The sequence below is a fragment of the Ranitomeya variabilis genome, chromosome 2, assembly GCF_051348905.1.
Source record: "Ranitomeya variabilis isolate aRanVar5 chromosome 2, aRanVar5.hap1, whole genome shotgun sequence".
NCBI lineage: Eukaryota > Metazoa > Chordata > Amphibia > Anura > Dendrobatidae > Ranitomeya > Ranitomeya variabilis.
In genome coordinates this window covers 1,028,612,304-1,028,628,454 of record NC_135233.1, presented here as the reverse complement: position 1 = coordinate 1,028,628,454, position 16,151 = coordinate 1,028,612,304, and the positions used below count along the sequence as shown (strand labels likewise).

The window sequence follows — 16,151 nt, the reverse complement described above, 5'->3', positions numbered from 1 at the left end:
CTAGAAGTAGCCGGGGAACATGCCTACGTTGGTCGCTAGATGTCTCGCGCCAGCCGGAGGACTAACTACCCCTAGAAGAGGAAAACAAAGACCTCTCTTGCCTCCAGAGAATAGACCCCAAAAGTTGGATACAAGCCCCCCACAAATAATAACGGTGAGGTAAGAGGAAATGACAAACACAGAGATGAACTAGGTTTAGCAAAGAGAGGCCCACTTACTAATAGCAGAATGTAGTAAGATAACTTATATGGTCAACAAAAACCCTATCAAAAATCCACACTGGAAATTCAAGAACCCCCGAACTGTCTAACGGCCCGGGGGGAGAACTCCAGCCTCCCTAGAGCTTCCAGCAAGGTAAGGATACAGATTATGTACAAGCTGGACAAAAATGCAAACAAAAACAAATAGCAAAAAGCAAGAAAGCAGACTTAGCTTAATCTAGCAGGAACCAGGATCAGTAGACAAGAGCACAACAGATTAGCTCTGATTACAACGTTGCCAGGCATAGAACTGAAGGTCCAGGGAGCTTATATAGCAACACCCCTGACCTAACGACCCAGGTGAGCATACAAGGGATGGCAGACATTCCCAGAGTCAAATCACTAGTAACCACTAGAGGGAGCCAAAAAGGTAAATTCACAACACACCGTGTCTTTGTGCGACGCAGAAAAGCTGAACGGATGGACTCTACATGCCTGGTTCCCACCGTGAAGCATGAAGAAGGAGGTGTGATGGTGTGGGGGTGCTTTGCTGGTGACACTGTTGGGGGTTTATTCAAAATTGAAGGCATACTGAACCAGCATGGCTCCCATAGCATCTTGCAGTGGCATGCTATTCCATCCGGTTTGCGTTTAGTTGGACCATCATTTATTTTTCAACAGGACAATGACCCCAAACACACCTCCAGGCTGTGTAAGGGCTATTTGACCAAGAAGGAGAGTGATGGGGTGCTACGCCAGATGACCTGGCCTCCACAGTCACCAGACCTGAACCCAATCGAGATGGTTTGGGATGAGCTGGACCGCAGAGTGAAGGCAAAAGGGCCAACAAGTGCTAAGCATCTCTGTGAACTCCTTCAAGATTGTTGGAAGACCATTCCCGGTGACTACCTCTTAAAGCTCATCAAGAGAATGCCAAGAGTGTGCAAAGCAGTCAAAGCAAACGGTGGCTACTTTGAAGAACCTAGAATATAAGACATATTTTCAGTTGTTTCACACTTTTTTGTTAAGTATATAATTCCACATGTGTTAATTCATAGTTTTGCTATGTGCAAAAAGAAAAAAAAGAGCATGAACCGCACATCCCAAAATCATATGTTGATCTAAAGCCGCTAGGCAAAAATTTAAATACTGAACATGAGGTTTTCAGTTTAACATTCTGATCAGACTGTATGAAGCCCACTGCCCCTTCACGGCAAACCTCGTAGTGGGTCCTAACGCCCTATCGGAGTGGAGCTGTATGGCGACCACCGCCGCAGCGGCCATGCACCAGCAGGGCAGACGGCCTGTTGCCCCACAGCACCCATGATGCGAGACTGAGCCCCATGACTCCAGACCACGCCGCCCCACCAGCACAAAGCTACAGCAACAATGGCCGCCACACAGCACCAGCACCAAAATGAAAAGGAGCATTTAAACTCACCTTCCTACAGCTCTTCAGTGAGAGCCAAAATGGGCTAGACCCCTTACTTTGCAGTCTCCTGCTAATTAAAATCACCTGAGCCAAATGGGAGGAGTGCTGGTCCAAAAAAAGAGACAAGTACATGCTTTGTGCAAAAAGAAAAAAAAGAGCATGAACCGCACATCCCAAAATCATACGTTGATCTAAAGCCGCTAGGCAAAAATTTAAATACTGAACATGAGGTTTTCAGTTTAACATTCTGATCAGACTGTATGAAGCCCACTGCCCCTTAACGGCAAACCTCGTAGTGGGTCCTAACGCTCTATCGGAGCGGAGCCGTGCGGCGACCACCGCCGCAGCGGCCATGCACCAGCAGGGCGGACGGCCTGTTGCCCCACAGCACCCATGCTGCGAGACTGAGCCCCCATGACTCCAGACCGCGCCGCCCCACCAGCACAAAGCCACAGCAACAATGGCCGCCACACAGCACCAGCACCAAAATGAAAAGGAGCATTTAAACTCACCTTCCTCCAGCTCTTTAGTGAGAGCCAAAATGGGCTAGACCCCTTACTTTGCAGTCTCCTGCTAATTAAAATCACCTGAGCCATGCTCTATGTCAAAAAAACGCAGTAAAGCAAAAAATACTGATCAAACAAAAAACCAATGTGTGTGCATGAGATTTCTGATATCTCATAGGCTTTTCTGGTATTGTAAAAAGCAGCTGAAAATTAGCATAAAAAAAGCAGCAAAAATACGCAGCAAAAACGTCCTGTGTGAACTTACCCTAACTGTCCAATCTGTACTTATGATTCAGGTATGACAGAATGGATGCCAAGATGGAAAGAAAACGGCTGGAAAACTTACACTGGTGGAGATGTGGCCAATAAGGCAGAATTTCAAGCGCTTGATCGTTTGTGTGACGGCATTGATGTTAATTGGGTAAGTTAGTCATGTGATCCCTCTTTTTCCCAACAGTCGTCATTACAGTGAAGCACGTAGAGGATTTTGTATGGATCTTGTCTGGATTACTAATCGGATAGGATTTGGGATAGGTTAGTGTTTTCTGGGAGTCCGACCGATGGAACACTCCCTGATCCCTAGAGTGGTTACAAGAACCCTGATCTTGATTTGATGGAGCAGACTTGGAGGTAAACTCAATCCCTTCAATTATTAATGGAGTGGAGATCGAGCATGTGCACCTGGACGTCCAGTCAATACTGCTTGTTCTTTTGGTTCCTGACCCCCATTCTGGGGTTTCCATTAGTCACAGTCCTGGTGATCATTAAGTTATTCTGTATCCTATGACTGGGGAATAACTTGCAATCTGGGGAATAAAACCCTTTATTCAAAGTAGATAGTTGTCAACTAGTGATGAGTGAATATACTCGTTACTCGAGATTTACCAAGCACGCTCGGGGGTCCTCCGAGTATTTTTTAGTTCTCGGAGATTGTTTTCATCGCCTCAGCTGAAAAATTTACAGCTATTAGCCAGCATAAGTACATGTGGGGGTTGTCGGGGAATCCCCACATGTAATCAAGCTGTCTAATAGCTGTAAATCATTCAGCTGTGGCAAAGAAAACTAAATCTCCGAGCGCTAAAAAATACTCGGAGGACACCCGAGCGTGCTTGGGAAATCTCGAGTAACGAGTATATTCACTCATCACTAGTTGACAACGTCATATGGCAGAAAGCAGATTTTGTTTTATTTTCACACGACACTACTTTTTCTCAGTGTGAATTGGCCTAAAAATGTTTTGGGCAATTCACTCTGACGTCACATGGTTGTTCTGCAGCCGATGGTGCCTTTTGGAATGATGATTATCCGGCACACTAAAGTCTCATACAATTTTCCTTGAAATTTTTTGAACATGTTGGGGTGGCATTGTTAGTGGAATGTAAAAAATGTTAGTGCTTCAAAGCAAGTTCTGGCCATGATGGTAGTGAGCAAAGAGGGAATGAATATAAAATGTTGCTACTCCAGAAGATACAAATTTTGCTAAAAAAGTGTGGGTGTCTTATTCGAAACCAGTTTTCTTTTGAGAAAAAATGCTGTCAAATTTTCCTTGTCAAACACGTGAGAAAACGACTTTCTCTGGCCCACACTGATCTATCTAATCTGTACAGGACAGTATAGGAAGCCACCTGGAGCGACCTGCACATCTCTCAAAGCTGCTCGGATGCTGCAGAACCCAGCAGCTGAGGAAACATGCAAGTCATGTGATCAGTCACATTCCTGCTAGGAATTTCAAAATGCTGTAATCTGTAGTGTGTATGTTTTGATTATGTAGCTGAGCTGTGTGTTGGAGCTTGGGAAGGGTGTGTGTGTGTTGGAGCTGGGCTGTGTGTGTGTGTGTTGGAGCTGGGCTGTGTGTGTGCGTTGGAGCTGGGCTGTGTGTGTGTGTTGGAGCTGGGCTGTGTGTGTGTGTTGGAGCTGGGCTGTGTGTGTATTGGAGCTGGGCTGTGTGTGTGTGTTGGAGCTGGGCTGTGTGTATTGGAGCTGGGCTGTGTGTGTGTTGGAGCTGGGCTGTGTGTGTTTGTGTGTGTTGGAGCTGGGCTGTGTGTGTGTGTTGGAGCTGGGCTGTGTGTGTGTGTGTTGGAGCTGGGCTGTGTGTGTGTGTTGGAGCTGGGCTGTGTGTGTGTGTATTGGAGCTGGGCTGTGTGTATTGGAGCTCGGCTGTGTGTGTGTATTGGAGCTGGGCTGTGTGTGTGTTAGAGCTGGGCTGTGTGTGTGTGTTGGAGCTGGGCTGTGTGTGTGTGTGTTGGAGCTGGGCTGTGTGTGTGTGTTGGAGCTGGGCTGTGTGTGTGTGTATTGGAGCTGGGCTGTGTGTATTGGAGCTGGGCTGTGTGTGTGTATTGGAGCTGGGCTGTGTGTGTGTTAGAGCTGGGCTGTGTGTGTGTGTGTTGGAGCTGGGCTGTGTGTGTGTGTTGGAGCTGGGCTGTGTGTGTGTATTGGAGCTGGGCTGTGTGTATTGGAGGTGGGCTGTGTGTGTGTATTGGAGCTGGGCTGTGTGTGTGTTGGAGCTGGGCTGTGTGTGTGTTGGAGCTGGGCTGTGTGTGTGTGTTGGAGCTGGGCTGTGTGTGTGTTGGAGCTGGGCTGTGTGTGTGTGTTGGAGCTGGGCTGTGTGTGTGTGTTGGAGCTGGGCTGTGTGTGTGTGTTGGAGCTGGGCTGTGTGTGTGTATTGGAGCTGGGCTGTGTGTGTGTATTGGAGCTGGACTGTGTGTGTGTGTATTGGAGCTGGGCTGTGTGTGTGTGTTGGAGCTGGGCTGTGTGTGTGTTGGAGCTGGGCTGTGTGTGTGTGTGTTGGAGCTGGACTGTGTGTATTGGAGCTGGACTGTGTGTATTGAAGCTGGGCTGTGTGTGTGTGTGTATTGGTGCTGGGCTGTGTGTGTGTATTGGAGCTGGGCTATGTTTGTATTGGAGCTGGACTGTGTGTGTGTGTTGGAGCTGGGCTGTGTGTGTATTGGAGCTGGGCTGTGTGTGTGTATTGGAGCTGGACTGTGTGTGTGTGTTGGAGCTGGGCTGTGTGTGTGTGTGTTGGAGCCGGGCTGTGTGTGTGTTGGCGCTGGGCTGTGTGTGTTGGAGCTGGGCTGTGTGTGTGTGTGTGTGTTGGAGCTGGGCTGTGTGTGTGTGTGTATTGGAGCTGGACTGTGTGTGTTGGAGCTGGACTGTGTGTGTATTGGAGCTGGGCTGTGTGTGTATGTGTTGGAGCTGGACTGTGTGTGTTGGAGCTGGACTGTGTGTGTATTGGAGCTGGGCTGTGTGTGTATGTGTTGGAGCTGGACTGTGTGTATTGGAGCTGGGCTGTGTGTGTTGGAGCTGGACTGTGTGTGTATTGGAGCTGGGCTGTATGTGTGTGTGTGTTGGAGCTGGGCTGTGTGTGTGTGTGTGTGTTGGAGCTGGGCTGTGTGTGTGTGTATTGGAGCAAAAATGCAGGTGACCTGCCAGTGACCTCAGATGCAGATTTGGTGCAGATTTTACCTGTGTCAAATCCTAAGCAAATGCTGAGCCATTCCTGATGGTGCACACATACCCTTAATGAACAATTCTGGCCCTTTTAAAAATAAATCTTAGTCATAGTTCCTTATTTATTGCTATACATGTAAAGCACCATGGAATAAATGTCGCTATAATAATAATACTGTGTACTCTGAATACTCCCAACCTCTGCTCCTGCTCTCGCTGTTATTAGCGGCTGTAGGTGTAGGAGCAGTTGTCCCATCAGCTGACACCAGTGACCGGAGGTAAACTTTATACCTCCGATCACAGCTGACAGTGTGGGAAACGCGGCTGTCTGACCGGCGGATTTGATTTCACAGCCGATCAGAAGTGGTGTTTGTTGCTCTAAAATGTGCATGACAACACGACAAACACTGGATGTTCGGAGCCCCTATTCATGTGAATAGGGTCCAGGTCCAGGTACTGTTCTGGTACCCAAACTTTTTGTAACTGTTCGGCCGAACCTAAACATTCAGGTGTCCGCCCATCTCTACCGACCACTTCTGCTATCTAGTTTTAAGTGCTGCACTGAAGTCGGTCAGGATTAGGAGCTCATCGCGAGCTCCACAGATCCCAGCCAGCTTAGAAGAAAAGCGCTCATAAGCACTGTGCATTTTTCGTGACATTTGCTGGACAGCAGTTATAGTCAGTCACCTATGCAACGAGATATACGTAAAGGAAAAGTGTTACTATTTCAAGAATAGATAAACCTTTTTCATAAACAGTAAATTGGGAAAAAGTGCTCGTTTATATAAGCAATTTCCAAAAAAAAATACTCATTTATGTACATGGTAATAGTATGTCCCAGGAACATGTGAACTTGTAAATCATATATTTTTTACAGTCCTATTCAGTTCAGTGAAATTCGTTCAACTTATTTTATTTATTTTTTTACAAGTGTAACCATTTTTTGCATAAACTTGCACTTAATTTTTTCTGAATGTGTCTGAATCTTGGGTCTTTGCATCCTACATCATACAATGGAGGTAATCACCATTTCTTTTTTTTCTGCAGAGACATGTGCCTGGACACAGTGGAAATTCAGGAAATGAAATGGCAGACTACCTGGCAAGGAGTGGAGCACAAAAATAAGTGCAGGCTTTCATGTTGTGCATTGCAGGAGCTGATGGGTTTCTTTTTTCATTGCTTTTTGTGAAGGTTGATTATGTAATGCTCGTAATGTCGCAACAAATGCTCATATAAACACATTGTTAACAATTGTTTGGATGTACAACGATTGCATTTGAGGAAAAAAACATTGAGTTATCCCATGTTTTCAAAAACACTGCATTTAATAAATGTTACAGTTCAAAGCACCTGACTTGTACAGTATGGCGGCGCTGAGAAATTAATAGAAATGCTTTTATCAGGGGAAAAATATACTTGTGAAAGGTTGGACAGTGACTCAAGGGGCCAGGAAAGCACGATGGTCTCTTTTTAATGTGTTTACTTCGCAGCATTAATGTCCAACTCATATAAACACAGCACACGATATCCTCCGGATCGCAGACAGGAAACATCCTCTGGATTACAGTAACTAAACATGCCAGTCCACCTCTAACCTGTTGCCATGGATGAATGCACAGCCGTGTTAATGTGCTACTCACAGCTTTACACAGTACACGATGTCTTTCAGTTTACAGTCGCTAAACATGCCAGTCCTCCTCCTGGCACAGGACAGTTTACCTCCGGTCCACCTCCGAGACCAGTTGCCGTGGGCGACTGCACCGCTGTGGGTGCCAGGTGTTGTGACCCCAGTGGACAGGGTCTCAGAGGAACGTGTAAGTCTGCAAGATACAAAAATCCAGCTCATAGGGCTGTGGTAACTGGGTTGACCAAATAGCTACTCCTAACGCCAACACTAGAAGTAGCCGGGGATCATGCCTACGGTGATCGCTAGATGACTCGCGCCAGCCGGAGAATATAACTACCCCTAGGAGAAGAAAACAAAGACCTCTCTTGCCTCCAGAGAAAGGGACCCCAAAGCAAGATACAAGCCCCCCACAAATAATAACGGTGAGGTAAGAGGAAATGACAAACACAGAAATGAACCAGGTTCAGCAAAGAGAGGCCAGCTTACTAATAGCAGAATATAGCAAGATAACTTATCTGGTCAACAAAAACCCTATAAAAATCCACGCTGGAGATTCAAGAACCCCCGAACCGTCTAACGGTCCGGGGGGAGAACACCAGCCCCCTAGAGCTTCCAGCAAAGGTCAGAATACAGATAGGAACAAGCTGGACAAAAATACCAAACAAAACAAAAGCAAAGAAGCAGACTTAGCTTGAAAAACAGGAACCAGGATCAGAGGACAAGAGCACAACAGATTAGCTCTGATTTCAACGATGCCAGGCATTGAACTGAAGGTCCAGGGAGCTTATATAGCAACGCCCCTGAACTAACGGCCCAGGTAAGGATATAGGAAAAGACAGACGCTCCAGAGTCAAATCACTAATGACCACTAGAGGGAGCAAAAAGCAAAATCACAACAGTACCCCCCCCTTAGTGAGGGGTCACCGAACCCTCACCACGACCACCAGGGCGATCAGGATGAGTGGCGTGAAAGGCACGAACTAAATCGGCCGCATGAACATCAGAGGCGACCACCCAGGAATTATCTTCCTGACCATAGCCCTTCCACTTGACCAGGTACTGAAGCCTCCGCCTGGAGAGACGAGAATCCAAGATCTTCTCCACCACGTACTCCAACTAGCCCTCAACCAACACCGGAGCAGGAGGCTCAGCAGAAGGAACCACAGGCACAACGTACCGCCGCAACAAGGACCTATGAAACACGTTGTGGATAGCAAACGACACAGGAAGATCCAGGCGAAAGGATACAGGATTGAGAATTTCCAATATCTTGTAAGGACCAATAAAACGAGGTTTAAATTTGGGAGAGGAAACCTTCATAGGAACAAAGCGGGAAGAAAGCCACACCAAATCCCCAACACGTAGTCGGGGACCCACACCGCGGCGGCGGTTGGCAAAGCGCTGAGCCCTCTCCTGTGACAACTTCAAGTTGTCCACCACAAGATTCCAGATCCGCTGCAACCTATCCACCACAGAATCCACCCCAGGGCAGTCAGAAGGTTCCACATGACCCGAAGAAAAACGAGGGTGGAAACCAGAGTTGCAGAAAAACGGCGAAACCAAGGTGGCGGAACTAGCCCGATTATTAAGGGCAAACTCAGCTAACGGCAAGAAGGTCACCCAATCGTCCTGATCAGCAGAGACAAAACACCTCAAATAAGCCTCCAAAGTCTGATTAGTTCGCTCCGTCTGTCCATTAGTCTGAGGATGGAAAGCAGACGAAAACGACAAGTCAATGCCCATCCTACTACAAAAGGATCGCCAGAATCTGGAAACGAACTGGGATCCTCTGTCTGACACAATATTCTCAGGGATGCCGTGCAAACGAACCACGTTCTGGAAAAACACAGGAACCAGATCGGAAGAGGAAGGCAGTTTAGGCAAAGGAACCAAATGGACCATCTTGGAGAAGCGATCACATATCACCCAGATAACAGACATGCCCTGAGACACCGGAAGATCAGAAATGAAATCCATGGAGATATGTGTCCAAGGTCTCTTAGGGACAGGCAAGGGCAAGAGCAACCCGCTGGCACGAGAACAGCAAGGCTTAGCTCGAGCACAAGTCCCACAGGACTGTACAAATGACCGCACATCCCTAGACAAGGAAGGCCACCAAAAGGATCTGGCCACCAGATCTCTGGTGCCAAAAATTCCTGGGTGACCTGCCAACACCGAGGAATGAACCTCGGAAATGACTCTGCTGGTCCACTTATCAGGCACAAACAGTCTGTCAGGTGGACAAGAATCAGGCCTATCAGCCTGAAATCTCTGCAACACACGTCGCAGATCAGGAGAAATAGCTGACAAGATAATACCATCCTTAAGAATACCAACAGGTTCAGCGACTCCAGGAGCATCAGGCACAAAGCTCCTGGAAAGAGCATCGGCCTTCACATTCTTTGAACCTGGTAAATACGAGACAACAAAGTCAAAACGGGAGAAAAACAATGACCAGCGGGCCTGTCTAGGATTCAGGCGTTTAGCAGACTCGAGATACATCAGATTTTTGTGATCAGTCAAGACCACCACACGATGCTTAGCACCCTCGAGCCAATGACGCCACTCCTCAAATGCCCATTTCATGGCCAACAACTCCCGATTGCCCACATCATAATTTCGCTCCGCAGGCGAAAACTTCCTAGAGAAAAAGGTGCAAGGTCTCATAACAGAGCAACCAGGGCCTCTCTGCGACAAAACGGCCCCTGCTCCAATCTCTGAAGCATTAACCTCAACTTGAAAGGGAAGCGAGACATCAGGCTGGCACAAAACAGGCGCCGAAGTAAACCGACGTTTCAACTCCTGGAAAGCCTCCACGGCAGCAGGAGCCCAATTAACCACATCGGAGCCCTTCTTGGTCATATCTGTCAAAGGTTTCACAATGCTAGAAAAGTTAGCGATAAAACGACGGTAGAAGTTAGCGAAACCCAAGAACTTCTGAAGACTCTTAACTGACGAGGGCTGAGTCCAATCAAGAATAGCTCGGACCTTGACTGGGTCCATCTCCACAGCAGAAGGGGAAAAAATGAACCCCAAAAAGGGAACCTTCTGTACACCAAAAAGACACTTTGAGCCCTTGACAAACAAAGAATTTTCACGCAAAATTTTAAAGACCATCCTGACCTGCTCCACATGCGAGTCCCAATTATCAGAAAAAACCAGAATATCATCCAGATAAACGATCAGAAATTTATCCAGATAGTTCCGGAAAATGTCATGCATAAAGGACTGAAAAACTGAAGGGGCATTAGAGAGCCCAAAAGGCATCACCAAGTACTCAAAATGACCTTCGGGCGTATTGAATGCGGTTTTCCATTCATCCCCTTGCCTAATGCGCACAAGGTTGTACGCACCACGAAGGTCTATCTTGGTAAACCACTTGGCACCTTTAATCCGGGCAAACAAGTCAGACAACAGCGGCAAAGGATACTGAAATTTGACAGTGATCTTATTTAAAAGCCGATAGTCAATACAAGGCCTCAAAGATCCGTCCTTTTTAGCCACAAAAAAGAATCCCGCACCAAGAGGGGAAGAAGACGGACGGATGTGTCCTTTCTCCAGAGACTCCTTGATATATGAACGCATAGCGGTATGTTCAGGTATCGACAGATTAAACAGTCTTCCCTTAGGAAATTTACTGCCTGGAATCAAATCTATTGCACAGTCACATTCCATATGAGGAGGCAATGCACTGGACCTGGACTCGCTAAAGACATCCTGATAATCAGACAAGTACTCCGGAACTTCCGAAGGCGTAGAAGAAGCAATAGACACAGGCAGGGAATCCTCATGAATACCACGACAGCCCCAACTAGACACTGACATAGCCTTCCAGTCAAGGACTGGATTATGGGTCTGTAACCATGGCAGCCCCAAAACAACCAAATCATGCATTTTATGTAGAACGAGAAAACGTATCACCTCGCGGTGTTCAGGAGTCATGCACATGGTAACCTGTGTCCAATACTGCGGCTTATTTTCTGCCAATGGCGTAGCATCAATACCCCTAAGAGGGATAGGATTTTCTAATGGTTCAAGAATAAAACCACAGCGCTTAGCAAATGAGAGATCCATAAGACTCAGGGCAGCACCTGAATCTACAAACGCCATGACAGGATAAGATGACAGTGAGCAAATCAAAGTTACAGACAGAATAAACTTAGGATGCAAATTACCAACGGTGACAGGACTAACAACCTTAGATATACGTTTAGAGCATGCTGAGATAACATGTGTAGAATCACCACAGTAGTAGCACAAGCCATTCCGGCGTCTATGAATTTTCCTCTCATTTCTAGTCAGGATTCTATCACATTGCATCAAATCAGGTGTCCGTTCAGACAACACCATGAGGGAATTTGCGGTTTTTCTATCACATTGCATCACATCAGGTGTCTGTTCAGACAACAACATGAGGGAATTTGCGGTTTTGCGCTCCCGCAACCGCCGGTCAATTTGAATAGCCAGGGACATGGTATCATTCAGACCTGTGGGAATGGGAAAACCCACCATAACATTCTTAATGGCCTCAGAAAGGCCATTTCTAAAATTAGCGGCCAGTGCACACTCGTTCCAATGTGTCAGCACGGACCATTTCCGAAATTTTTGGCAATACACCTCAGCCTCGTCCTGGCCCTGAGACATAGCCAGCAAGGCTTTCTCTGCCTGAATCTCAAGATTGGGTTCCTCATAAAGTAAACCGAGCGCCAGAAAAAACGCATCAATATCAGCCAATGCCGGATCTCCTGGCGCCAACGAAAAAGCCCAATCCTGAGGGTCACCCCGTAAGAATGAAATAACAATTTTTACTTGTTGAGCAGAGTCTCCAGACGAACAAGGTTTCAGGGACAAAAATAATTTACAATTATTCCTGAAATTCCTAAACTTAAATCGGTCTCCTGAAAACAGTTCAGGAATCGGAATCTTGGGTTCAGACCTAGGATTTCTGGTAACATAATCTTGTATACCCTGCACACGAGCGGCAAGCTGGTCCACACTTGTAATCAAGGTCTGGACATTCATGTCTGCAGCAAGCTTAAGCCACTCTGAGGTAAAGGGGAAAAGAAAAAAAAAAATGAGAGAGGGAAAAAAAAAACTCAAAATTTTCTTTCTTATAATCCCACTTCTGCAATGCATTAAACATTTAATACTGGCCTGGCATACTGTTGTGACCCCAGTGGACAGGGTCTCAGAGGAACGTGTAAGTCTGCAAGATACAAAAATCCAGCTCATAGGGCTGTGGTAACTGGGTTGACCAAATAGCTACTCCTAACGCCAACACTAGAAGTAGCCGGGGATCATGCCTACGGTGATCGCTAGATGACTCGCGCCAGCCGGAGAATATAACTACCCCTAGGAGAAGAAAACAAAGACCTCTCTTGCCTCCAGAGAAAGGGACCCCAAAGCAAGATACAAGCCCCCCACAAATAATAACGGTGAGGTAAGAGGAAATGACAAACACAGAAATGAACCAGGTTCAGCAAAGAGAGGCCAGCTTACTAATAGCAGAATATAGCAAGATAACTTATCTGGTCAACAAAAACCCTATAAAAATCCACGCTGGAGATTCAAGAACCCCCGAACCGTCTAACGGTCCGGGGGGAGAACACCAGCCCCCTAGAGCTTCCAGCAAAGGTCAGAATACAGATAGGAACAAGCTGGACAAAAATACCAAACAAAACAAAAGCAAAAAGCAAAGAAGCAGACTTAGCTTGAAAAACAGGAACCAGGATCAGAGGACAAGAGCACAACAGATTAGCTCTGATTTCAACGATGCCAGGCATTGAACTGAAGGTCCAGGGAGCTTATATAGCAACGCCCCTGAACTAACGGCCCAGGTGAGGATATAGGAAAAGACAGACGCTCCAGAGTCAAATCACTAATGACCACTAGAGGGAGCAAAAAGCAAAATCACAACAGCCAGGCTTCTCAGCTGCCTTGGCTGGTTGGCTCCTCTGCCCTGTAGTGCATCACAAGGGTGGAGCTCTGCAGAGCCGACTGCTCTATTCTCCTGCCAACACCACACTAACACTGAACCTGACACCCCCAAACCCAATACTGCAGGATTTTTAACTAGCAACCTGTGGTCTTCAGCCACATGGAAAACCCGGTCCGGGAATGAAATTGACTGCAACACTACCATACTGTAGTCTATTTCAAACACAAAAACCCAGAGCAGGTTTTCCCTAAATCTACCTTGGACAACTAGCATGTCCAAGACCTATACTCACTTTAGTCTGCATTGCAACCACAGCTACGCCAGTGACTGCAATGGCCTCAATACGCCTCCGTGCTCATCCTGGGGGGAACGCACAGCGACCCCTAAAGGTAGCACCAGTCACTGCCTCACACATACTTACACATACTGTATATCTGGCTATGCATTACAATGTATAATGGTAAGTATTGAGCAGACAAGAAAAAAGTGGCACAAAAAATGTAAATGTAGGCAATTATTGAAAAGGGAAAACACTGGTTTAGCAGATCTGACTTTTATTCACACATGCCTCTTCTACGAAGTCTTGAAGAGCCTTAAAAAAGAACGGCTTTTACTATTTTGAGGAATCTGTTACTCTTATGGGGCTGTGTTTATTGTGATCATTATTTTAGATTTTTGGCGGGCATAATTAAGGGGAAATTGTGGCTGATACTTAACAAATTTATAGACACCTTTTGGGTTACCCATAAACTTTTAAGTTGATTTATGACCAATGTTGATTTGTTTATAAATCAGCTTAGAAGATGGTTCAGGAGTAGAGAGAAGGGAACAGACCCGAGCTGTCAGAGGAGGTCAGAGTCACATTTCAGCAGTCTACCATGTATTGTGACATGTAGAAGCAAAGCAAGTAGTTTTTATTTGTTTTAACATCTATTTCTGTAATACAATTCTGGCTGGATACACTACAAGAATCAGTTTACTATTGAATACAGTAAATCTTGTAATGTTCTAAAGTTACTGGAACACAAGGTCATGTCCTCAGATCAAAATATGATATGTTATCCTAGAAGTTAAAGAGGTAGGGTAAACTCACATTAGGGTAAAGTCTCTGGTAAGTACAGTATTGCAAAAGGAGAATCAACCATAAATAATGCTTTAAGAGGTATAACACACGCACAGTTAACACACGGGAGGAATGGCTTCATGGATCCCGGGAGCTCTGATGTCGGACGCGACCCCAACAAACTATTCTAAGTACAGAGTGTTTGGTAGGTCAACAGGTGGATCCTTTTCCAGTTCAGGATACCAGGCTGTGCCCTGGATATGGTCCTTGAGTTTCATTTGAATTCTCATTTTCGCAGTTATGAAACTTTCCCATACTTAAAAAAATGTGTTTTCAGCTCTTTTTGGGCTTTATTTTTGCTCATATCCTGCTCATCTTTAATGAGAAGGAAAGCTTTTCATAATCGGTGTGGAATTTGGGTGTAGAGCTGCAGCTGATTCCATGTCTTAATTTTTTGGTTCCCCAATCATACCGGTATTTTCTTGAGTCCATCCCACGAAATCTGTCCAATATATCAAAAGGTGCAAAATTAGTTAAGTTGGCATGAGTGTAATCTCTAAATTGGCTATGTCTGCTGTAACAACTCTGCTGGCATCACGGCATGGCCTCTCATCTCTCACACTATCTTACCCACTGCTCCAGGTCATGTTGTGTTTTCTGTTTCTTGCAAGCTCCATATACTGTGCCTCTGCTCTCTGCATGCTTCCTGGCTGTGTGCATAGGGGGGCGGCGCCTGAACTCTCTCATTCTTAGGCTAGGTTCACATTGCGCTAGGGAAGTCTGTCAAACGGACACGTTTTTAAGTAGTGAAAACGCAATGTAACGGACACTGTAACGCACCCATAGACTTGCATTGACTGACGCATGCCTAAATTGGCATGCGTTTGTCACATTATGTTTTTTTATGACGGACCTTGGAACGCGGCTTGCAGCGTTTTCGGGTTCGGTCAAGCTAACCCAAGACTAACGGAAAGCGTCTATTCTGCCATTGAAGGCTATTGCAAACGCAGCCAGATGCAAATCATGGAAAATTTCCAAATAAAACCATACGTTTGAATTGCGTTAATGAGGGTGGTCCATGTGGTCATGGGACAGGAAATATGATTTCAGCCATTTTTAGGAGAAGGGACACAACAACACATTGTCAACACGCCTGAAAAAAGGAAAAAAAAAGAACAACTTTATTGACTGCCAAACGCAGACAAACGGATGCTTCACGAACGGACATCAGAGTGACATAAACGCTGTCACGTGCGTTAACGTGAAGCCAAATTTTCAAGAAATTTGGCTCTTTTCTGTACATGCGTTTAACAGATCCGTTTAGCGGTATGTACTTAATGCAATGTGAACCTAGCCTTATAGGAATCAGGTGCACCTGTCTAATCTGTTCTTGACCAATTACCAAGAGACCTCCAGTATTTAGTGCAGCTCCACCCTGTGGACTGGGCCTGTGCAATGTGTTAGCTCAGTTTGTGTTTTGCTTCTGAGCTGCTAGGCCTTGCTTTGTGTCTTGTCTTCTCTGAAGGCTGTTCTCCTTGCTTTGCCTTGTATCTTGTTTGTCTGCCCTCCAGGAGGCTGAATATCCTGGTCCCTGTGTCTTTGTTCTTTTACCTTGTCTTGTCCCATTACCTTGTCTGAACTTTGTCCTATCTCTGTCTCCTTGTCTGTGGTTTCTTTCCCTGCAGTGCCTCTCTGCTCTGCTCTCGGCTCCGCACTCTGCAACCTTGCTTTGCTCTTGTCTCTGCACTCTGCCTTCACTCTGCTCTTGGCTCTGCTCTCTGTGCCTTCACTCTGCTCTTGGCTCTGCACTTTGTGGTCTCTCTTGCAGCTTTACCTCTGCTCCGCACTCCTGCGGTTCTGCTCCGCTCCTGTTGCTACAGTAATCTCTTGCTGCAGCTCCTCTCCGCATTCCTTGCGGTTCCGCTCTGCCTAGCTTCT

General features: G+C 46.3%; 1 protein-coding gene across 1 annotated transcript in view; it reads left to right on the top strand.

The window, feature by feature from the left end:
* LOC143810155 (ribonuclease H1-like) overlaps positions 1 to 6,934 on the top strand; it is a 56,396-nt gene extending 49,462 nt beyond the window's left edge. Inside the window, exons 6-7 of the mRNA XM_077293039.1 lie at positions 2,435 to 2,559; positions 6,633 to 6,934. Of these exons, the coding sequence (XP_077149154.1) occupies positions 2,435 to 2,559; positions 6,633 to 6,710 (203 nt within the window). The 3' untranslated portion in view covers positions 6,711 to 6,934. The remainder of the gene's footprint in view (positions 1 to 2,434; positions 2,560 to 6,632) is intronic.
* The last annotated feature ends 9,217 nt before the right edge of the window (positions 6,935 to 16,151 follow it).